Source organism: Oratosquilla oratoria, chromosome 7, assembly GCF_046742065.1.
Source record: "Oratosquilla oratoria isolate Oo_2021 chromosome 7, ASM4674206v1, whole genome shotgun sequence".
Classification (NCBI taxonomy): Eukaryota; Metazoa; Arthropoda; class Malacostraca; order Stomatopoda; family Squillidae; genus Oratosquilla; species Oratosquilla oratoria.
In genome coordinates, this window is record NC_134783.1 from 40,424,850 (window position 1) to 40,449,879 (window position 25,030).

Sequence of the window (25,030 nt, forward strand, 5' to 3'; positions counted from 1 at the left end):
CCTGGCCCCTCCACCCCGTCCTTGACCCTTCCCTCTCCATGATCTCCCTCCCTCTTCATGATCTCCCCTCCTTCTCCATGATCTCCCCTCCTTCTCCATGATCTCCCCTCCCTCTTCATGATCTCCCCTCCTTCTCCATGATCTCCCCTCCCTCTCCATACTCTCCCCTCCCTCTCCATACTCTCCCCTCCCTCTCCATGCTCTCCCCTCCCTCTCCGTGCTCTCCCCTCCCTCCCCATACTCTCTCCATACTCTCCCCTCCCTCTCCATACTCCCTTCCCTCCCCATGCACTCCCCTCCCTCTCCATACTCCCTTCCCTCTCCATACTCCCTTCCCTCCCCATGCACTCCCCTCCCTCTCCATACTCCCTTCCCTCCCCATGCACTCCCCTCCCTCTCCATACTCTCCATGCTCTCTCCTCCCCATGCTCTCTCCTCCCTCCCCATGCTCTCTCCTCCCTCCCCATGCTCTCCCCTCCCTCTTCATACTCTCCCCTCCCTCTCCATGCTCTCTCCTCCCTCTCCATGCTCTCCCCATGCTCTCCCCTTCCTCCCCATGCTCTCCCCTCCCTCCCCATGCTCTCCCCTCCCTCCCCATGCTCTCCCCTCCCTCCCCATGCTCTTCCCTCCCTCCCCATGCTCTCCCCTCCCTCCCCATGCTCTCCCCTCCCTCCCCATGCTCTCCCCTCCCTCTCCATGCTCTCCCCTCCCTCTCCATGCTCTCTCCTCCCTCTCCATGCTCTCCCCTCCCTCTCCATGCTCTCCCCTCCCTCTCCATGCTCTCCCCTCCCTCTCCATGCTCTCCATGCTCTCCCCTCCCTCTCCATGCTCTCCCCTCCCTCCCCATACTCTCCCCTCCCTCTCCATGCTCTCCCCTCCCTCTCCATACTCTCCCCTCCCTCTCCATGCTCTCCCCTCCCCTCCCTCCCCATGCCCTCCCCTCCCCTCCCTCCCCATGCCCTCCCCTCCCCTCCCTCTCCATGCCCTCCCCTCCCCTCCCTCTCCATGCCCTCCCCTCCCCTCCCTCTCCATGCCCTCCCCTCCCTCTCCATCCCCTCACCTCCCCTCCCTCTCCATCCCCTCACCTCCCCTCCCTCTCCATCCCCTCCCCTCCCTTCTTTCTCCATCCACTCCCTTGTCTCTCAATGTCCTCCCCTCCCCTCCCTCTCCATACCTTCCCCTCCCCTCCCTCTCCATCCCCTCACCTCCCTCTCCATCCCCTCACCTCCCTCTCCATCCCCTTCCCTCTCCATCCCCTCTCCATCCCCTCTCCATCCCCTCCCTCTCCATCCCCTCCCCTCCCTTCCCTCTCCATCCCCTCCCCTCCATTCCCTTGTCTCTCAGTGTCCTCCCCTCCCCTCCCTCTCCATGCCTTCCCCTCCCCTCCCCTCCCTCCCCATGCCTTCCCCTCCCCTCCCCTCCCTCCCCATGCCTTCCCCTCCCCTCCCCTCCCCTCCCTCCCCATGCCTTCCCCTCCCCTCCCCTCCCTCCCCATGCCTTCCCCTCCCCTCCCCTCCCTCTCCATACCTTCTTCTCCCTCCCCTGCCTCTCCATGCCTTCTTCCCATGCCATCTTATCCCTTCCCCTCCCATCTTATCCCTTCCCTCTCTAACCCCTCCCCTCCTCCAAGCCCTCCCTCTCCATGCCCTCCCTCTACATGCCCTCCCACTCCATGCCCTCCCACTCCATGCCCTCCCACTCCATGCCCTCCCACTCCTTGCCCTCACTCTCCATGCCCTCCCCTCCCCCACCTTTCCATGCTCTCCCCTCTCTCTGAACTCTCCCCGACCGCTAGGTACACTCCCCTCCTTTTCCATGCCCTCCCATCCCCTCCCTCTCCATACTCTCCCCTACTTCATGTCCTCCCTTCCCTAACTTCCTCCATGCCCTTCCCTCTCCTCCCTCTCCATGCTCTCCCCGCCTTCTCCATGCTCTTCCCTCCTTCTCCATGCTCTCCCCTCCCTCCCATGCTCTCCCCTCCCTCTCCATGCTCTCCCCTCCCTCTCCATGCTCTCCCTCCCTCTCCATGCTCTCCCCTCCCTCTCCATGCTCTCCCCTCCCTCTCCATGCACTCCCCTCCCTCTCCATGCTCTCCCTCCCTCTCCATGCTCTCCCCTCCCTCTCCATGCTCTCCCCTCCCTCTCCATACTCTCCCCTCCCTCTCCATGCTCTCCCCTCCCTCTCCATGCTCTCCCCTCCCTCTCCATGCTCTCCCCTCCCTCTCCATGCTCTCCCCTCCCTCTCCATGCTCTCCCCTCCCTCTCCATACTCTCCCCTCCCTCTCCATGCTCTCCCCTCCTTCTCCATGCTCTCCCCTCCCTCTCCATGCTCTCCCCTCCCTCTCCGTGCTCTCCCCTCCCTCTCCGTACTCTCCCCTCCCTCTCCGTACTCTCCCCTCCCTCTCCTTACCCTCCTTGAACTCTCCCCTCCCTCTCCTTACTCTCCCCTCCCTCTCCATACTCTCCCGTCCCTCTCAATGCCCTCCCTTCCCTCTCAATGCCCTCCCTTCCCTCTCAATGCCCTCCCCTCCCTCTCAATGCCCTCCCCTCCCTCTCCATACTCTCCCCTCCCTCTCCATACTCTCCCCTCCCTCTCCATACTCTCCCCTCCCTCTCCATACTCTCCCCTCCCTCTCCATACTCTCCCTTCCCTCTCAATGCCCTCTCTTATGCCCTCCCCTCACTTCCCTCTCCATGCCCTCCACTGACTTCCCTCTCCATGCCCTCCACTGACTTCCCTCTCCATGCCCTCCCCTTCTTCCCTCTCCATGCCTTCCCCTCCCCTGCAAATCGTCTCCTCCCACCCCTGCAAGTCCTCCCGTTTCTTTTCCTCATCCCCTCCATGACCGTATCCTCTCGAAATCCTCCCCTCTTTACCCCTCCCCTCCATGTCCTCCCTACCAATTTGCCCCTCCCCTCCAAGTCCTTCACTCTACTTGACCCCTCTCATTGCCCTCTCCCTCCCCTCCCCGCCTTCTCTTTGCCCCCTGCCCGCCTTCTCTTTGCCCCCTGCCCGCCATCTCCTTGCCACCTGCCCGCCTTCTTTTTGCCCCCTGCCCGCCTTCTTTTTGCCCCTTCCCCGCCTTCTCCTTGCCCCTTCCCCGCCTTCTCCTTGCCCCTTCCCCGCCTTCTCCTTGCCCCTTCCCCGCCTTCTCCTTGCCCCTTCCCCGCCTTCTCCTTGCCCCTTCCCCGCCTTCTTTTTGCCCCCTCCCCACCTTCTCTTTGCCCCCTCCCCGCCTTTTCCATATCTACCCCAATCTTCCTCCATTCCTCCTCCGTGCCCCCTCGCCTCCCCTCCTTGCCCCCCTCGCCTCCCCTCCTTGCCCCCCTCGCCTCCCCTCCTTGCCCCCCTCGCCTCCCCTCCTTGCCCCTATCCCTCCCTCTTCTTGCTCCCTCTCTCCATGCCCCCCTCCATATCCCTCCTTGATCTTTCCATCATGTCCTCTTCCTCCTCCTCTATGCCTTCTCCCTCTGCATGCCCTCCGCTCCCGTCCTTGCCCCCTCCCTCCTTTTCTTCTCCCTTCCTTCGTGCCCTTCATTTTCTTTGGCCTGTCCGCCTTCCTCCCCCCTCCTATTTACCCTCTTCTAGTTGCCCCCTTTCTTGCTCCATTCTTTGTTCCTCGTTGCCCCTTCCATCTTCCCTTTGACCCTTCTTTTTCGTCTCGCCTTCCCATCGCTTACCTACCTAGCCCATGCTAATGTTCCCTTTTCCCATCTCCCCTTACACCATTCCCCCCTACCAACCCGTCACCCCATTCCACCCATCTCCCCTACCAACCCCTGTCACCCATTACTCATCCACTACGTCACTCCCCTTTTCTCCCCAATCTACTTCACGGTTGGTCTTTTTGTTGCTCCTTCCCCTTTCTCTTCCCCCACTCCCTCCCCTCCCCCCCCCCCCACTTCGCCGGGAACCAGCGTCACCGCCCTTTACTTCTCCTTTCATCTTTGAATTACCGTCTACCTTGTTTATCTCAGTTCCCTATTGTTGCTACCTCCGTCCTCCACCCCACCCCACCCCTCTCCCCACGAACCTTCTCGTCTAGTCCTCACTCACTCCCTATTCCTCCTGGCCTATGTTTTACCCATGATCGCCCCTCCCTCACTCTATCTCACTTTATCTAGGTTTTTATTCAGATGGCCGCTTTTGCACTCGGGTATCTTGTTCGCCCTAGTTGCATTGCTCCACCGACATTCCTCTTCCTCTCTTCATCTTCCCCTCTCTCTCACCTCGTCATTCTCTCCCTTACCTTCCTCCTCGGCTCTTCCAGTCCCGCAGCCTACTTGCGTCTCCCTGACCGACTATTCTCTCCCACTCGCTTTTCCTCTTCCATATGCGTTCACTTTTTTTTTCTGTTCTTTTCAATTCGCTCTCTCTGAGTCGTGTCTCGCTCACCAGAGCTCAACTCCATACCGCTGCCATTTTTTTTAACCCTATTGCTTTCTCTCGCTCCATCTTAACGCAAACCTTCTCCCCCCCCCCTTGTACTTGTACCACCCCTTCACTCGTTCATCCACGTAGACACCCACTCTCTCCTCGCCGATCTTGTAAAGCAACCTTGCGTTATTCATCCTCCTCCCCTCCCTCCCTCCCTCCCTCCCTCCCTCCTTGGCCATCTAGGAACTGTAAGGTCTTTGTGAGGAGTTCCCCCCCCCCGCATGATATACTTTCCTTGTACAACCCCTTTCCCCCACTCCCCAACGATATCCATACTCAATGCATTGTATTTAATCATGGCTGCTGCTGCCGCAATCTTCAGGAAATTTCGTCGACGTGACGTCATTATCAAGCCCGCGAGATTCAAACTGCACTGTGTACCGTTTTCAGCCTACGCAATAATATCTCCCAATACTTACCCTCCCATTACCCTTACCTCGCCAACCATTACCTTTACCTCATCTCCCATTCACCTTTCTTTCCTTCCCCTCCCATCCCATTCCATTCCCATATCTCCCCTTCTCTCCCATTCCCAATCTCCTCTCATGCCCTTCCCCATACCCCTTACCTCCCCTTCCTCTTCCCTTTACCTCCCCCTTCTTCGTACCTCTCCTTCCCTTCCCTATGCCTCCTATCATCCCCTATCCCTTCCCTTCCATTCCCCTTACCTCCCCTTCCCCTCCCATTCCCCTCATCTCCCCTTCCCCTCATCTCCCATTCACCTTACCTCCCATTCACCTTACCTCCCCCATTTCCCGTACCTTCCCCCATTCCCCTTACCTTCCCCATTTCCCGTACCTTCCCCCATTCCCCTTACCTTCCCTCCCATTCCCCTTACCTCCCTTCCCATTCCCACTCCCCTTACCTCCCCTCCCATTCCCACTCCCCTTACCTCCCCTCCCATTCCCACTCCCCTTACCTCCCCTCCCATTCCCACTCCCCTTACCTCCCCTCCCATTCCCACTCCCCTTACCTCCCATTCCTATTCCCCTTACCTCACTCCCATTCCTACTCCCCTTACCTCTCTCCCATTCCCCTTGCATCCCATCCCATTCCTATTCCCCTCATCTCCCATTCCCCTTGCATCCCATCCCTATTCCCCTTATCTTCCATTCCCCTTACCTCCTCCCCATTTCAATTCCCCTTATCTCCCTCCCATTTCCATTCCCCTTACCTCCTTCCCATTTCCATTCCCCTTACCTCCTTCCCATTTCCATTCCCCTTACCTCCTTCCCATTTCCATTCCCCTTACCTCCTTCCCATTTCCATTCCCCTTATGTCTCCCATTCTCATTCTCCTTACCTCCCTCCCATACCCATTCCCCTTACGTACCCTCCTCTTTCCCTTCTCCAACCCCTTACCTCCTTTCCCATTCCTCATTCCCCTCCCCTCCCATTCTCATTTCTCTTACCTCTCCCATTATTATTCCCTTTACCTCCCTCCTATTCCCATTCATTCCCCTTACCTACCCTCCTCTTTTCCTTCACTTATCCCCATCCCTTCTCCAACCCCTTACCTCCCTTCCCATTCCTCATTACCCTCCCCTCCCATTCCTCATTACCCTCCCCTCCCATTCCTCATTACCCTCCCCTCCCATTCCTCATTACCCTCCCCTCCCATTCCTCGTTACCCTCCCCTCCCATTCCCATTCCCCTTACTTCCCTCCCATTCCTCGTTACCCTCCCCTCCCATTCCCATTCCCCTTACTTCCCTCCCATTCCCATTCCTCGTATCTCTCCTTTTACCTCTCCCATTCTCATTCCCTTTACCTCCCATTCCCATTCATTCCCCTTACCTACCCTCCTCTTTCCCCTCACTTGTTCCCATCCCTTCTCCAACCCCTTACCTCCCTTCTATTCCCCCTTTCCCCCATTCCCCATCCTTTCCATTCACCTTACCTCCCCTTCCATTCTCGTACCCCTTACCCCCTTCCCCTTCCCCCCTTCCATTCTCATTCCCCTTACCTCCCCTCCCATTCCCCTAACCTCCCCTCCCATTCCCCTAACCTCCCCTCCCATTCCCCTAACCTCCCCTCCCATTCCCCTAACCTCCCCTCCCATTCCCCTAACCTCCCCTCCCATTCCCCTAACATCCCCCCATTCCCCTAACCTCCCATTCATCATTCGTCTCTCTCCCCCCATTCCCATTCCCCTTCCCCGTCCCTCTCCCCCCATTTCCCTTCCCCGTCCCTCTCCCCCATTCCCCTTCCCTTTCTCCCCTCCTCCCCTTCCCTTTCTCCCCTCCTCCCCTTCCCTTTCTCCCCTCCTCCCCTTCCCTTTCTCCCCTCCTCCCCTTCCCTTTCTCCCCTCCTCCCCTTCCCTTTCTCCCCTCCTCCCCTTCCCTTTCTCCCCTCCTCCCCTTCCCTTTCTCCCCTCCCCTCCCCTTTCTCCCCTCCTCCCTTTCCCCCCTCCCCTCCTTCCCTTCCCTTTCTCCCCTCCTCCCTTTCCCCCCTCCCCTCCTTCCCTTCCCTTTCTCCCCTCCTCCCCTTCCCTTTCTCCCCTCCTCCCCTTCCACCCTCCTCCCCTTCCCCTTCTCCCCTCCTCCCCATTCCCCTTCTCCCCTCCTCCCCATTCCCCTCCTCCCCTCCCCCTTGCCTCCCATTCCCCTTCTCCCCTCCCATTTTCCTTGCCTCCCATTCCCATCATTTTCCATTCCCCTTACCTCCCCTCCCATTCATCATCCCTACCATTCCCCATTCTCATTCCCCTTACCTCCCCTCACCTCCCCTCTTATTCCCATAACCTCCCCTCCCGTTCGCATTCCCCTTACCTCCCCTCTTATTCCCATAACCTCCCCTCCCGTTCGCATTCCCCTTACCTCCCCTCTTATTCCCATAACCTCCCCTCCCGTTCGTATTCCCCTTACCTCCCCTCCTGTTCACATTCCCCTTACGTCCCATTCTCTTTTCCCTCCCATTCCCCTCCACTTCCTCTTCAATATCCCCCCCACCGCCCATTCCCCTCCCTTTCCTCTTCAGTATCCCCCACCGCCCATTCCCCTCCCTTTCCTCTCCCTTTCCTCGTACCTCCTCCCATTCCCCGTAACATCCCATTCCCCATCCGTCTTTTCCCTTCCCACACCCTTCTCTTCCCTTCCCACACCCTTCTCTTCCCTTCCCACACCCTTCTCTTCCCTTCCCACACCCTTCTCTTCCCTTCCCACACCCTTCTCTTCCCTCCCCTTCCCTCCCCTTCTTCGTCTCCTCTCCATCTCTCCCATTCTCCATCATCCCTCTCTTCCCTTTCCATTACCTTTCGCCAAATTTCCCTTCCAGTCCCTCTTCCCTTCCAGTCCCGCTTCCCATTCCCTTCCAGTCCCTCTTCCCTTCCAGTCCCGCTTCCCATTCCCTTCCAGTCCCGCTTCCCATTCCCTTCCAGTCCCGCTTCCCATTCCCTTCCAGTCCCTCTTCCCATTCCCCTCCAGTCCCTCTTCTCATTTCCTTCCCTTCCCTTCCCTTCCAGTCCCTCTTCTCATTTCCTTCCCTTCCCTTCCCTTCCAGTCCCTCTTCTCATTTCCTTCCCTTCCCTTCCCTTCCAGTCCCTCTTCTCATTTCCTTCCCTTCCCTTCCCTTCCAGTCCCTCTTCTCATTTCCTTCCCTTCCCTTCCCTTCCAGTCCCTCTTCTCATTTCCTTCCCTTCCCTCTTCCTTTTCCCCTTCCATCCCCCCTCTTCCCATTTCCCTTCCTTCTTCCCAGTTCCCATACATTCCCTCCCCCTCATATTCAATTTCCCTTCCTTTCCAATCTCGTTGCCCATCCCCATTCCCTCCCATTAACCTACCCCTCCCATATCCCTTTCCGTACTCCTCACATTCCCCTCCCATTCCCCTTCTCTCTCCTTCACCTTCCCTCCCTCTCCTCCTTTCCTCCTTCCCTCCCTCTCCTCCTTTCCTCCTTCCCTCCCTCTCCTCCTTTCCTCCTTCCCTCCCTCTCCTCCTTTCCTCCTTCCCTCCCTCTCCTCCTTTCCTCCTTCCCTCCCTCTCCTCCTTTCCTCCTTCCCTCCCTCTCCTCCTTTCCTCCTTCCCTCCCTCTCTTCCTTCCCTCCCTCTCCCCCTCCCCTTCCCTCTCCCCCTCCCCTCCCCTTCCCCTCCCCTTCCCTCTCCCCCTCCCCTTCCTTCTCCCCTTCCCTCTCCCCCTCCCCTTCCTTCTCCCCTTCCCTCTCCCCCTCCCCTTCTCCCCTTCCCTCTCCCCCTCCCCTTCCCTCTCCCCCTCCCCTTCCCTCTCCCCCTCCCCTTCCCTTCCCTCTCCTATTCCCATACCTCCCCTTCCCTTTCACATCCCCCCACACCATGTCCCCGACGGACCAGTGTCACGTAGCATGCTGTGTGATCAGAGACTGTCTCCACTCAATGAGGAACACAGATAACTTTTTCTTTTTGTCATTGTCCACCTTTATTCTACGAGTATGATTAACCCCCCCCCCACCCCTTCTTGTCTCCTCCCCATCCGTCCCTGTCCTACAAACTCCTCACGCCCCCCCCCATTCCACTTCCTCCCCTTCTTACTGAATCTACTCCCCCCTTTCGTCATTGTTTCACTTCCCTTCCCGTCCCTGTCCCCTCCCCTCCCCCTCCCCCCTCCCCATCTTTGCCTCGCCCATTCCTTGACCACCTATTTCTCCTTTCTCCTCCCCCACCCTTCCTTTCCACACCCTGCCCTCCCCACACCCTCCCCGTCTATCTCCACCCTCCCGCGCCCTTCCCATCTACCTCCCCCTCCCGCGCCCTTCCCATCTACCTCCCCCTCCCGCGCCCTTCCCATCTACCTCCCCCTCCCGCGCCCTTCCCATCTACCTCCCCCTCCCGCGCCCTTCCCCTTCTACACCCTCCACCTCTCACACCCTTCCCCTTCTACACCCTCCACCTCTCACACCCTTCCCCTTCTACACCCTCCACCTCTCACACCCTTCCCCTTCTACACCCTCCACCTCTCACACCCTTCCCCTTCTACACCCTCCACCTCCACATCTTCCCCGTCCCACGCCCTCTTCCCCCTCCCCCACCCTTCCCCTCCCCTCCCCCACCCTTCCCCTCCCCTCCCCCACCCTTCCCCTCCCCTCCCCTACACCCATACCTCCCCTCCCCTATACCCATACCTCCCCTACACCCATACATCCCACACCCATCTCATCTCCCCTTTCTCACACTTCTTCCCCTGCCCTTCTCTCTTAACCCTCCCACACTTGTTACCCTCCCCTTCCCCCTCTAGACCTCCCATTCTTCATCCATGCTCCAAGCCATATGTAATTTTGCAGACATGAACCCAGGAACCACAGGAACAATTATCATACACGCCACAGGAGGACACAAGTGTACACATGCCTCAGTCAGCATATTTGTGTGTGCATTGTAAATGGGTAGAAAAGCTCCATGATGGCCGGGTTTGATTATTTAAAAAGACTTAACTGCAGTGAATTTGTTCCATAAAAGATGAAAGATATTGTGGTAAGTTGATTTGTTTTTTACTTTTCAGAACTTAACAAGAATCCCGTCGAAGGCTTCTCAGCCGGTCTCATTGACGATATCGACATATATAGATGGGAAGTTCTGATCATAGGGCCTCCAGACACACTATAGTAAGTGTAACATGATGTACTGTTCTTGTGAGCATGTAAACATGTACATAGCCACAGAAATGCATGTGCATGCACATGCATTTCTCGTGCTACCTCTCTCAGTCTTGGACTGGGTCTCTCTCTCTTTCTCTTATTCTTTCCCATCCTCCTCTCTTTCTCTCTTATTCTTTCCCATCCTCCTCTCTTTCTCTCTTCTTTCCCATCCTCCTCTCTTTCTCTCCTTCTCTCTCTCCTCTCCTCTCTCCTCTCTCTCACCCCCCCTCACCCCCAAAGGTAACAAGAGTGATGTGAGCAAGGTTATCATATTAAGGCAAGTGCTGAAACTATTGGTTCTTGTAAGAAAAGGTCACACAACTTTATGGACGGAGATGACAAGTGGTTATGGACATGGAACTGCTTAGTGTAGGCCCTATGATCTCTTGCAGTCTCCTTCATATTTTCTCTCTTTCCCTTACCCCTCTCACTCAGTCTCTCCTCTACCCTGCCTCTCTTCTCTTTATATGGGGTATTGATGACATGTTTTTGTGCAGTCAATGATTTTGGGATGTACAGCGTTCTTTTATGTCAAGAGACTAATCTTCACGCAAGAAATAATTCGGATTAATTTCAGCTCTTATTCTTCCTCCCTACCCCTCCATAAATTGCTCCCATACCACCTCTTGGGTGCAATACCATCCCAAGAATAGAAGAACTGGTTATTTCCAATGAAGTGCCAAGTTCTCTCTTTCGATATCTCTTTGGACATGACCTTTCTCTCCTGATATTTTTTTTTTCCCTCTCTCTCTCTCTCTCTCTCTCTCTCTCTCTCTCTCTCTCTCTCTCTCTCTCTCTCTCTCTCTCTCTCTCTCTCTCTCTCTCTCTCTCTCTCTCTCTCTCTCTCTCTCTCTCTCTCTCTCTCTCTCTCTCTCTCTCTCTCTCTCTCCTCTCTCTCTCTCTCCTCTCTCTCTCTCCTCTCTCTCTCTCTCTCTCTCTCTCTCCTCTCTCTCTCTCTCCTCTCTCTCTCTCTCCTCTCTCTCTCTCTCTCCTCTCTCTCTCTCTCCTCTCTCTCTCTCTCCTCTCTCTCTCTCTCCTCTCACTCTCTCTCTCTCTCTCTCTCTCTCTCTCTCTCTCTCTCTCTCTCTCTCTCTCTTTCTCTCTCTCTCTAGTCCAAGAACTTACAGCCAGACCTTGAGTATTTCTGATCAAAGTCCTGCAGCCCTGGATGTAATAGTGGTCAATCACTCCTATAAATATCTTTTTACCTTTTTTCTAATGTTGTGCTACATATATCACCAGCATATAGTAAGAAAAGGTCACCACCCAGAGTGTACAATATTGGTGAATTTATGTATCTTGAATTTTATATTGTATTCTATAGTGGATAAAAGATGAAATTTTTTATTTTTTTTTTAAATTTTACAGCGAAGGTGGATTCTTTAAGGCACATTTAATATTTCCAAGAGAATATCCTCTACGTCCTCCGAAAATGAAGTTTATTACAGATATTTGGCATCCAAACAGTAAGTGTTGCATGTTAAGTTTATTTTTATATTGTAACATATTGCAAATGAAAAAAATTGAGACATTAGAGATGGTTCATAGATTCGAGGATAGATTTATTAGTTTTATAGTGTTGAGTGACCAGTGGCAGGTACCTGCCTGTGCTGATCCTGCAAGACTGATGTTAGAATAATCTCCCAGCTTGCTGCTTAAAATCTGTCAACAACCACACCTTTATCAGAAGGCTCAGCTCTAAGGAGCTGGTACCCTGTGTTCAGACCCCAAAGTGTCTCTTGATCAAAGGAAGCACATTTTCACTGATAAGAAAAGCACAGGGAGAGTCACTGAGCAGATATTGGGGAGATCGCTTGATGACTTCTCCCCGTGCTTTTCTTACCAGTTAGAATGTGGTTCCATTTAGATTTTCTTCCCTTCAACTGAGGATGCAGAAAGATCTGCAAAATGTCTTGATGTCTATTTTGTTCTGCTTTCATTTCTTATATTTTGTTTGTGTTCTGTTTTATTGTGATCATTATAATCTTTGTCTTTCCTATGAGTCATGGAAATATGATTCATTCCCTCTCCCTGTGCTAGCCATCTACTTTTCAAAAGTTTGAGAGCTCAAAAAAAGTTAGTTATTAACTCTTTTGCATTTGTAACAGGATATGGCTCAGAGAGAATCTCCTGTCATGCTTAAATATACATTATATATATATATATATATATATATATATATATATATATATATATATATATATAATAGGAAGCTCATTGGCTGAGCGGGTTAGGATGTCGTTACTTGCGGCCAAGGTCAAGGTGAGGGCAGTTCGAATCCTGCCAACGGCAAAGTTGGACCAAGGGCATGGTTCATTAAATTCCACACTACAAAGCCCTCTGTGAGGGGCATTGTCCTAGCCTCCCAATAGGGGGGGAGTGTGTGATGTTAAACCATATCATCATATATATATATATATATATATATATATATATATATCAGGGGTATTGGCTGCATGTTATTGTGAGGTTAAAAGCTGCTCAGTAGCATGCAGCTTTTTTGATAGATTTGAGTGCATAGAGAGTTTAGGGAGAAATATCAATATAGAGGTATTGGGAAATCTTTGTGCTAAGGTAGGAGACAAGCCAATAGATGGAGTGGTTGGGAAGTGTGGAGTTCCAGGAAAAAATCATAGGAGATGTCTAGAGATGATGATAGCAAGTAGTGTTTAGGAAGAAAGTCGAGCATAAGTATACATGGGAAAGAGTGGTGGATGAAAAGGTGGTAGATAGGGCTTTAATGGACTATATAGTGGTAACCAAGAGTATAATAGGAAGTTTTGGATGTACATGTTCTTAGTCAAGAGAGTGAGGGAATATTGGATAATTTTTTGGAAGGTAAGTTGAGAGTGGAGGATAGATAAAAAGGACAGAAGGTAGGTAGGTGCTTAGAGTAAACTGCTTAAATGAGAAAGAAAAGGAGTAGTAGAAGCTGAGAGAAGAGTGGGAGGGAGTGAAGTATAGAGTAGAACTAGGAGTGGAAGAATAGGGATGTTTCACGGAGGTAGTCCCAAGTTGTGCAGAGATGGTAAGTGGAACGAGGAGGACAGGAGGAAATAGAAAGAAGGGCAGTGAGTGGTGTGATGATGAAGCAAGGAAGGTTGTAAAAGAAAAGAAACAAGCATTCACAGACTGGTTACAAAATAGTATGAGAGAATTATATGAGAGGTACAAAGAAAAGAGAAGAGCATAGATAAAGGAGACAAAGAGGAGAGCAAATGTGAAATGGGCTAAGAGCTACAGAAACTTTTGAAGGTAATAAAAACATGTTTTGGAAGGAAATTGAGAGGAAGGGTAGAAGAATCAAGTAGAGAAGAAAAGGGAAAAGATGCAGATGGAGAGATGATAGTGGAAGAGACGGCAGTAAGAGGAAGATGGGCAGAGTGTTTTAAGGAGGATCAGTAGGGAAGGTAGTTGGTGTAAAAAGTGCTAAAAATGAGTGATGAATGAGGAAAATGGAGGAGAAATAAGGAAAGATGAAGTGGGAGTAGTTGTTAAAACAATGAAAAAAGGTAAGGCACCTGGGTTTGGTGGGTGTCATGCAGTGTCCAAAAAAAGGAGGTTCAGTGAAGGTGGACTGGCTGGTGAGGTTGTTCAATATGTCTAAAAGAGGGTAGAGTACTGGAGGAGTGCCTGTATAGTTCTGCTTTACAAGGGTAAAGGGGACAAGTGTTGAGTGTAGTAGTTTCAGAGGGATCGGTTTGTTGTGTAGTTGGGAAGGCTTATGTGGAGTTTTGTTGAAAGGATTAGGAGAACAGATGGAGTAATTGGTGTGGAACACTGTAGGTTTAGGACAGGTAGGGGTTGCATGGATCAGATTTTTGTAAGAAAGGTTTAGGAAAAGGTAAGGATGTTTTTTGTGCCTGTATGGATTTGGAAAAGGCTTAAGACAGGGTAGACAGGAAGACATTGTGAGAGGTATTGCAGATAAATGGGATTGGAGGAAAACTGTTAAGAGCAGTCAAGAGTTTTACGATAGTAGTAGAGCATGTGTTAGAAATGGAGAGGGTGAGTGGTTTGAGGTAAAGGCGCGACTTCACCAGGGATGTGTTATTTCACCTTGGCTGTTCAATTTTCATATGGATGGGGTGGTGCGGGAGGTAGACACAAGGGTAATGGGCCTGGGATTGGATATGGTTAAAGAAAATGGAGAAAAGTGGGAGATAAGCCAATTTAATGAAGTGGCCTTGCTGTGGATGTGCTGTGTCTTGCGACACTGCCTCTAACCCAGGGCAGTGGACAAGGTGCAGGGATGACCCGTCATCCAGGAGGTGCTAAGATAAGAGGTGGAGGGGAAGGGAGTGTATTTAGGGATGGAATGGGTGGGAATGATTTTATGCCTTTTTCTTTTTGGCTACCTCCCTTGAAAGGGGGAAAAAGCCTTGGTATATGTAAGTATGTATAAGGGAGGTAGCCAAAAAACAAAGGCATAAAAAACACTCCCACCCATTCCATCCCTATCACACTCCACTCCCCTCCACCCTCTTCCCTCCCTCTTATCTTGGCACCTCCTGGATGACGGGCCATCCCTGCATCTTGTCCACTGCCCTGGGTCAGAAGCAGTGTTGCAAGACACGGCACATCCACAGCAAGGCTGCTTCATTGGCAACCTCCCCTCTCCATCCCCTCATGCAGAAAAGGAGAAGACAGGGAGAAATCCCTTCGTGCTGCATCAAATTATTTCTCGCACATACTCCCTCACCCCCCCCCATCCCCCACCCATTCCACCTCATGCATCACATCATCATCCATAGACAGCCATTCTCCCCCCTGTAAATTGTCTTTGATTCTGCTTTGTTCTACAAAAGAGGACAGGGGAGTCATATGAGAGACGTACAAAAGAAAAGAAAAGAGAAGTAAAGCAAAAGGTAAAGGAGGCAAAGAGGAGAGAGCAGATGTGAAATGGGGTAAGGAGTATGAACAGAAAATTTTGAAAGTAATAAAAAGATGTTTTGGAAAGAAATTAAGAGAGGAAGAGGAGGTGAATCAAGTAGGGAAGAAAAGGTAAAAGGTACAGATGGAGAGTTGATAATGGAAGAGATGGCAGTGAGGGGAAGATGGGCAGAATATTTTAGGGAGTTGCTGAATGTGAAGGAGGATAGGGAGGGAAAGATAGCTGCAGTGGGAAATACGAAGAAAATGAGAGTGATGAGTGAGGAGAATGGAGGAGAAATAAGGAAGGATGAGGTGAAGGCAGTTGTAAAGATGATGAAAGCAGGTAAGGCACCTGGTCTGGATGGATGTCATGCAGAATGTCTGAAAAAGGGAGGTTCAGTGATGGTGGACTGGTTGGTGAGATTATTTAATGTTTGCTGGAGAGAGGGTTGAGTACCGGAGGACTGGAGTAGTGCCTGTATAGTTCCTCTTTACATGGTAAAAGGGGACAAGTGTGAAGTTAGTAATTTCAGAGGGATTAGCCTGTTGAGTGTAGTAGGGAAGGCTTATGGGAGAATCTTATTTGAGAGGATTAGGAGAGGAACAGAAGGAGTAATTGGTGAGGAACAGTGTGGATTTAGGACGGGTTAGAGGTTGTGTAGATCAGATCTTTGTGGTAAGACAGATATGTGAGAAAGCTATAGGAAAGGGGAAGGATGTTTTTTGGGCTTTTTATATGGATCTGGAAAAGGCTTATGATAGGGTAGACAGAAAGGCACTGTGGGGAGGTTATGCAGATTTATGGGATAGGAGGAAAGCTTTTGGGAGCTGTCAAGAGTTTTTATGTGAGTAGTAGAGCATGTGTTAGGATTGGAAATGGAGAGAGTGAGTGGTTTGAAGTAAAGGTGGGACTTCGTCAAGGATGTGTTATGTCGCCCTGGCTGTTCAACTTTATACATGGATGGGGTGGTGCGAGAGGTGAATGCTAGGGTAGTGGAGTCAGGGATTGAGATGGTTAAAGAAAATGGAGAAAAGTGGGAGGTGAGCCAGCTGTTGTTTGCAGACGGACACTGCGCTTGTGGCAGGGTCAGAGGAGGGATTGAGGGAAGCTGGTGGCAGAGTTTGGGAGAGTATGTGATAGAAGAAAAGCTAAAGATAAATGTGGGTAAAAGTAAGGTGATGAGATGTACAAGGGGTGAAAGTGGCAGTAGACTGGAAGTGAACATTAACCCCTTCCATACGGTGCCGCACACGTAGGCGTCATGGACTTAGATCTCGGTGGCAGCAGCCAATGCCAGCCGTACGACGTGTCGTAATAATACTCGCATCATAAAATATAGTCCCCGCTTATATCGATCGTTCTCTCTTCACCCGTGAATTTTGATAACCATAGAAAATGCGATTACAAAAGAATTAGAAAGAATGTCATTATGGAGGGGCGACTACAATAAATATAATCAAGACGCCGATATGGCAGCCTCGCGAATACACTCGCTCCCCATGACGCCTACGTGTGCGGCACCGTATGGAAGGGGTTAAGGGAGAGCGACTGGAGGAAGTGGATAGTTTTAGATACTTGGGTGCAAGTGTAGCAGGAAAAGGTGGAGTGAAGGTGGAGGTAGAATGTAGATTGAGAGAAGCGAGTAAATGCCTTGGTGGTTTAAAGAGTGTAATGAGAAATAGACATTTGGGAATGGATGCGAGGAGGAGACTGTATGAAGGAGTGATTGTGCCAACAGCATTGTATGGGGCAGAAACGTGGAACATAAGAGAAGAAGAGAGAAGGCGTTTGAATGTGTTTGAGATGAGGTGTCTGAGAAGTATGGTGGGGGTTACTAGGCTAGATAGAGTGAGAAATGAGGAGGTGAGGAGGAGAACAGGGGTGAAAAAGGATTTGGGAGATAGGGTTGATGAAAGAATATTAGGATGGTTTGGACACATGGAAAGAATGAGTGAAGAAAGACTAGTAAAAGAGGTATGGAAGGCAGATGTGGAGGGAGTGAACATGGGGGGGACGTCCTAGGATGAGGTGGATGGATGGGTGAAGGGGGCTTTGGGGGAAGAGGGAATGTCTGTTGAGGAAGGAAGGGAGAGGACGGAAGACAGAGGTGAGTGGAGAATGGTTGTATATGGATGATGTTGTGACTGCATGAGGAGGAATGGGCGGGGGGGTGGGGGGTGGGGTAGTATGTGTGAGTTAAATTTTGACGCAGCCCGAAGGGATTTCTCCCCGTCCTCTCCTTATATAATGCAAAGGGGGACGGAGAGGGGGGGTCGCCGATTAAAATGAAGCGGCCTTGCTGTGGATGTACTGTATCTTGCGACACTGCTTCTGACCCAGGGCGGTGGGCAGGGTGCAGGGATGACCCGTCCATCCAGGAGGTGCTCAGATGAGAGGAAGGGTGGGAGGGGTGTGGAGTGTATTGAGGGATGAAATGGGTGGGAGTGTTTTTATGCCTTTCCCTTTTTGGCTACCTCCCCTTGGAAGGGGGAAAAAGCCTTGGTATATGTATGTATGTACATGTATAACTCGCACCATAGAGATGCTGTGGGGGTACATTTACCAGTGCTTCAATAATGAAGATAAAAAGATGTAGATTATTTTTGTAGCCATACATATTGATACATTTAACAATGCCCTAGTAAATTGTCTTTTTATTGTTAACAATCACATACCACAAACAGCAATTTGGGAACAGTTTGTAGACATTATTTCAAGTAAGAAAATCACAAATAAGGTGAGAATAACTGGCTACATGCACATAACATTAGAATGAGAACAGGCATCAGTTGGCGACTTATCAACCTTTTTTTTTTTTTTTTTTTTTTCTCCAAAATTTTAGTATATGAAAGTAGTGTGAAGTATAAATTTTTTTTATCTATATACCAAGGGCTTTTTACCCCATAGAGGGAGTTAAAAGGCATGTATCCACTCCCACCCATTCTACTCCTATCCACCACTCTATACACCCTCTTATCATAACTCTCATGGATGACAGGTCATCCCTGTATTCTGCTCACTGCCCAGGGTCAAGTAATGCAGTAAGACACAGTACATCCACAGCAAGGCCACATCACTTAATCAGTGACCCCCCCCCCCTCTCCATCTCATGCAGAAAAAGAAAAGATGAGGAATGCCTTCAGGCTGTGTCAAAATATCATTCACACATAACTACTCCCTCCCTTGCATCACAACATCTATACACAACCATTCTCCATTCACCCCAATCTCCTACTTTCTCCCATTCTTGCTCAACAGACATCCCCCTCTTGCTCAAAGCCCCTTTCACCCCATCCATCCATCTTGTCCTCTGTTGTCCCCTCAAATTCATTTTATCCACTCGGCCTTTTCTACACCTCTTTTACTAATCTTTTCTCACTCATTCTTTCCATGTGTCCAAATCATCCCGATACTCTTTCATCAGCCCTATCTGCCATTTTATCCACTGCCACTCTCCTCCTCATCTTATTTCTCACTATCCAACCTTGTAACCCTACTGTACTTTAGACATTTCATCTCAAACACATTTGAACTTCTCTCTCTCTCAAATTCTAAGTCTCTGCCCCATACAGTGCCTTTAGTACAATCACTCTTTCATATAACCTCTTGGGTTTATGATTCTTCATTTGTGTAAGTTGATGACAATAATCATAACCTTCATTCAACCTAACTTAACCTAACCTAATCTAACAAACCTAACCTAATCTGTATTCCATTTTTGATATTTGGCGTATGTGGTGGTGAAAGTTCTTCAGGTGGGATCTCATGTGGTGACAATTCATGTGCCCCCCCCCCCATTGCATCAATTTCCAAATGCCTATTTTTCATGATACTTTTTAATCCCCCAAGGCATTTACTTGCTTCTCTCAGTCTACAGTTTACCTCTACCTCCATTCTTCCCTTTCCTGCCACATGCCACCCCAAATACCTAAACGTGTCAACTTTTTCCAGTCACTCTCCTTTAATACTTCCAACTCACTGCCATCCTCTCCCTTTATACATTTCATCTCCTTACTTTTACCCACATTTACCTTCAACTTTCTCTTTCTGCATACCTTCCCAAATTCTCAAACTCCCTTAATCCCCCCTCTGACCCTGCCACAAGCACAGTGTTGTCAGCAAACAACTGGCTTCCCTCTTACTTGTATCCTTTTTACAATTTCCAGTCCCTCTCCCCCACCATTATCCTCCCATTTATGTATTTATGTCCCACACCACCCAGTCCATATACACATTGAATACCCATGGCAACATGACACATCCTTGATGGAGTCCCACCTTTACCTCAAACCATTCTCTTTTCATTTCCAGTTCTAACGCAGGCTCAACTACTCTCATAAAAAAACTCTTAACTGCCCTATACAACTTTCCCCAAATCCCACACAACTTCCACCTTGCCTAAGCCCACACTGTTCATCACCAATTACTCCCTCTGTTCCTCTCCTAATACTCTCAATTAACAACAATTAACAAGTTACTGAAATATTAAGGAATACAAATTAGGAGAAAGAGGTGAGTATCATGTACAGCATGGTAAATTTGAATGGAGTGCCAGGTCCAGTTGGCCCCCTGGTCAGCTTTAGGAAGTAAACAAAGGAACCCGGTCATGATGTCTGTATACTGATGAGTCTGTATATGGGTCACCCAGACACTGGAGGGATTTCTGTAGTGAAATTGGAGGCAGTAATTATCATTTAGTGTTGAAAGACATGAAATTCATGAAGTTAATATTTTTAACTTGGTTTTAACCAAGTACTGTGTGCATTTAATTCTGCCATACCACTATGTAAGAAAATATATGCATTAATGCATGAACATGTAGACGTGTGTGTGTGTGTGTGCGCACACACGTGTGTGTAATGTACCTTATTGTATTTACCCAAGGATGGTAGCCACACTTGTGGGGTTGTTGTACCTAGATTAAAATTCATGTATGGTTCCATCTTCAGCTACATTGTGTGTGTGTCTGGGGGGGGGGGGGATAGATTCACAAGTCTTGGATCATATATTGGACTAATAATTGCCCTGGTGGATTAAAAAGTGTAATGAGGAATAGACATTTAGGAATGGATGCTAAGAGGAGATTGTACGAAGGAGTGATTGTGCCAACAGCACTGTATAGGGCAGAAACTTGGAACATGATAGAGGAAGAGAGGAGGAGTTTGAATGCATTTGAGATGAGGTGTCTGAGAAGTATGATGGGGTTTACTAGGCTGGATAGAGTGAGAAATGAGGAGGTGAGGAGGAGAACAGGGGTGGTAAGGGAGTTGGGAGATAGGGTGGATGAAAGAGTACTGGGATGGTTTGGACACATGGAAAGAATGAGTGAAGAAAGACTAGTAAAAAGAGGTATGGAAGGCAGATGTGGAGGGAGTGAACATGAGGGGGCAACCTAGGATGAAATGGATGGATGGGGTGAAAGGGGCTTTAGGGAAGAGGGGAATGTCTGTTGAGGAAGGATGGGAGAGGACAGAAGACAGGGGTGAATGGAGAAATAGATTCAATTTGGAAGTAGGTAGAAACAACTTTGCCAACCGTGTAGTTAATGAATGGAATAAACTTCCTGCACAGGTAGTGCAATGTAGTTCAGTGCCAACCGTGTAGTTAATGAATGGAATAAACTTCCTGCACAGGTAGTGCAATGTAGTTCAGTTCGAAGCTTTAAGAATCATTTAGATAAACACCTAAGCAAGATGCTGTAATGATTATAATTTATTTTATATTATTTGTTTTTGATTTGTTATCATTTGTCTGTCTGATTTTCATTTATTATTAGTTATGTCAATTTATTATCATTTAACTATACCTATGCATTTATGTATTTTATTTGTTATTTACATTGTTATAGTTTTTATTTATTATTTTATTATTATGATTTTTTTTTTCATCCGACCTAGATATGGACCAAAAGGTCTCCTGTCGGCATGCTCCGCCTTTGTAATCCTTTGGATGATGCTGTGATGCATGAGGTGGGGTGGGGGGGAGTGTGTGTGAGAAATAATTTGACTCAGCCCGAAGGGATTTCTCCCGGTCTTCGCCTTTTCTGCATGAGGGGACGGAGAGGGGGTGTCGCTGATTTAATGAAGCGGCCTTGCAGTGGATGTGCCGTGTCTTGCGACACTGCTTCTGACCCAGGGAAATGGACAAGGTGAAGGGATGACCCGTCATCCAGGAGGTGCCAAGATAAGAGGGAGGGTGGAGGGGAGTGGAGTGTATTAGGGATGGAATGGGTGGGAATTTGTATGCCTTTGTTTTTTGGCTACCTCCCTTATAAGGGGGAAAGCCTTTGGTATATGTATGCATGTATTACTCTCCCAAATGAGAGCTCAAAGTTCATGTATGGACAGATCTGTGTGTTTTTGTATGCAAATGTTTTAGTCATCCCTTGTTGAATAATCTTATTTTGTTTCTTGCAGTTGAGAAAAATGGAGATGTATGTATTTCCATTCTACATGAACCAGGTGATGACAAGTGGGGATATGAAAAAGCATCTGAACGCTGGTTGCCAGTGCACACAGTGGAGACCATCCTTATTTCTGTTATTTCAATGCTTGCCGACCCCAATGACGAGAGCCCAGCGAATGTTGATGCTGCGGTAAGAAATAAGATACACAAGTATGGGTCCTCTTGATATTTCACAACTCCATATCCAACCAAAAACTGTCTTGCATGATATCAATAACTAGAGGCATAAACCAAAACTACATGTTTTTTGGTAAGGTTTCCTTTTGTATATGGAAGATGTTGTGATGCATGAGGTGGAATGGACAGGAGGATGGGGGGTGAGGTAGTGTGTGTGAGGAAAATTTTAACGCAGCCTGAAGGGATTTCTCCCCATCCTCTCCTTTACATGGGGGGACGGAGAGGGGGGTCGCCGATTTAATGAAGCGGCCTTGCTGTGTCTTGCGACACTGCTTCTGACCCAGGGCAGTGGACAGGGTGCAGGGATGACCCATCATCTAGGAGGTGCTAAGATGGGAGGGAGGGTGGAGGGGTGTGGAGTGTTTTCAGGGACGGAATGGGTGGGAATGATTTTATGCCTTTACCTTTTTGGCTACCTCCCTAGTAAGGGGGAAAAAGCCTTGGTATATGTATGTTCCTTTTGGCATGACCCAAATTGAACAAGGTTTGAAGAGTCAGTCATTTGTAGCCTTGCATCTTCTGCAAGAGAACAATGGTCTTGAGGTATCTGGCCACTACCACTGGGTTTGACCGGGTCATTCAAAGAAGGAATTTATGTTGTCTGAATTGTGTGTATGTGTGAAGATACATTATGTCTCTTTAGTGCACTGATGTGTGAAAGGCTAGAGTGGTTCTAGTGTCTTGGAAGTTTTAAGAACTCAACTACACAAGTTAACTGCTGAATATAAATGAGTCGGGTAATACTTTTTAAGAATGCAACATTTTGTGTGCTTTCTTGTACTCATAGATATTCATTGTGTTATTTCATTTCCAGAAAGATTGGCGTGAAGATTATAATGTCTTCAAGAAGAAAGTTGCGCGTTGTGTCAGGAGAAGTCAAGAAGAATAGATGGTATAGGATATTAGCATATCTAAAGGTATTTTTCTATTTTGTTAGTAAAGGTTTTGCTGAATAGATTTCTTTGTCTCTTGTGAACAAATGACACATTTGGTTACTGGAAACTGGAGACTATATTTTAGTCTAGTTTCTGAGAAAATAATTTTCTTATCACAATCAGCTTTAGAGGAAAGATTCATTAGTTTATACATGTTGTTTTACATCTCAGTGTAGGTCTAAAATTTATCATGCTGGATGATTTTCTAAAAGTGACATGTTTCTCTTTCTTCAGACATAACCAAGCAAAATGGTCCCTCAATGGAATGCAAAAAAATAAAAAAATAAAAAAAATAAAAAAAAATAAATAAAAAAATGGGGGGAGGGGAAAGCATCAGCATAAAGTTAAACTTGTGTTGACCATGAAGTCTAACATGTATACCCTCAATAAACAGTTGACATTGAAAAAGAGGTCATGACTAACTTAATACAAAATCATCATCATCATCCCTTCTTAGTTCCTAGTGCTAAGGATTCCTAATTTATCAATCCCTTCATGAGTTGGCTGAAGTGACCAAACCAGAAACAGAGGTATATTGAGCCTCGTCAGCAGTTATGACTTTGCTCAGGAAGTGTAATAGAGAGTCTAGGAAGAATACATCAGCAGCAGAAACAGTGGCAGCATGCAGGGAAGAGAATGATGCTCAGCTGTTTTGGAGTGACATATTAAGGGAAAAATTGACAACCACGGGACCATAATTCCAGCAAATCCAATATAAACGAAGTATCAAATTATGTGGCATTACAAATGATACCCAATTCAGGATAACACCTATACCTCATTTCAAAGAACATGGGTTAAGTAGCTTAAGTACTCCAGCGAGAAAGGACATGTACTTCTACTACTCGTACCGTCACCACTGCTACTTCTGCTTGCCGACCCACCTCCCCGCCAGCATGGGCCCCTGGGTTGCACTGGAGCAGATTGTGTTGCCGTAGCCACCGCGATTTCCACTCCTGGAGAGAAGCGAGCTGTGAGGCATTAGAGATGTCTTGGTTAGGAGGTCGTTAACAAATTATCCTTGGTTCTTCTTGAAGAGTTGGTCACCACTTGAGTTTCTTGGGAATCTGGGATCCTCCTTATACCACCACATGTTGCCACCAGCTTCTTGCAACACACTGAGGACTCAGGCAAGCCTTCTCCTTCAATTAACGCAACCTCGAGCAAGCTTGTATGAAATTGAACCTCCTTTTGTACTGTCATGTTTTGTTTGCTTTGTGTCAATGTTTTAAAAGTTTTAGTAAATGAATCTGGTGAATTGACCTCGTACTGTGTTCATAGCCATTTGTGTATTAGCAATTGAAGGACTTGCAGTGATGAAATGATAAGGAAAATTATTGTGCCTGCAATTGGTTTGCTAGACCAATATTTGGATAGCAGTGGGTGTACCTCGGCACAAATTTTCCCATCGCTTTTCCTCTAGAGTCTAATGTGACATTGAATGGAATGAAGGCATCTCTTGCAGGGTCTGCAGTGGCAGATTGTAACCCAGCATAAAACAAAAAAATATATATATATAAAAAATATAAAATGAAAAAAAATAAAAACACAAAATAGCAGACTTTATTCTAATAACGACTTAGGCGATAGGGAAGTTGTTGATTATATGATTGAGTTGCATAAAGGTGAGGCATTGATGAAAATATGTAGGAAGACCAGATATATTGGTGATGGTTCATGACGACAATGTTACCTTACCTCAGCCACACACAGAAAGTCATCATGCAGGCCCTTGTCAGTCATTTAAGCCATAAAGTGAAAGAAAATGAAGGAGAAACCTAAGTGTGATATATTAAGGACATTATGAACTGCTACTCTGAACATTTGTTTTTTTGTACTTCCTAATGTTTCTGCAATATGTTTCAAGTAACAGTTTGTAGGTGTCCATCCTAATAAATAAGAACAAGGCTTGTGCCTGTTTCTCTCTTTACATCCTTAAATCATTGACGCTTGACCAGTATTTTGCACAAGACAGATGGGGCAATCAATTGCAGACTCTGGCACAAAAAATTATTGGGATCAAGTTGGACAAAAAATTACATTTTAGCATGGCTTGTGAAAATTTTATACAGTAAGAAATATAAGTTTTTAAAATCATGTTTCTGATGGCTTTATTCAATACCTTTCTCTTCATTATAAAGCTGAATGCACAATACAGTGTACACGAGTGGAAATTTCCCATTCTTCTTCCTTTTCTTTCTCTTCCTTTTTTCTCTTCCTTTTCTTTCCTTATTCTGTCTTTTCATCACTTTTCTTCCTTTTCATCATAGTCTTCATCCTTTGTAATCTTTTTCATCATTTCTTCCACCTTGTCGGGTTTTTTTTTCTAATCCTCTTCCCTTTCCATTTTTTCCTTTTCTTTTCCCTCTTATTCTTTCTTTAAGTTTATAGTAATATTCCCCACCCCAGAAAATGTGGAAGTGAGAAGCTTTTTATTTGATTGGGAAAGGAATACTTGATAGTATTCTGACATTGTTACAAGCCAGGGCTGCAGGATTCTGATGGTGGCCAAATTGGAGCAAAATGCCAAAATA

The 25,030-nt window shown here is 48.3% G+C and overlaps 1 protein-coding gene across 2 annotated transcripts in view; it reads left to right on the plus strand.

Moving 5' to 3' along the window:
- The window catches only part of Ube2g1 (ubiquitin-conjugating enzyme E2G 1), a 30,309-nt gene extending 5,716 nt beyond the window's left edge, over positions 1–24,593 (plus strand). For both annotated transcript variants that reach the window (XM_076188055.1, XM_076188058.1), the window contains exons 2-6: positions 9,908–10,010; positions 11,412–11,509; positions 21,336–21,514; positions 22,376–22,478; positions 22,731–24,593. In XM_076188055.1, coding sequence (XP_076044170.1) covers positions 9,908–10,010; positions 11,412–11,509; positions 21,336–21,514; positions 22,376–22,450 — 455 coding nt within the window. In that variant the 3' untranslated portion in view covers positions 22,451–22,478; positions 22,731–24,593. The remainder of the gene's footprint in view (positions 1–9,907; positions 10,011–11,411; positions 11,510–21,335; positions 21,515–22,375; positions 22,479–22,730) is intronic.
- The last annotated feature ends 437 nt before the right edge of the window (positions 24,594–25,030 follow it).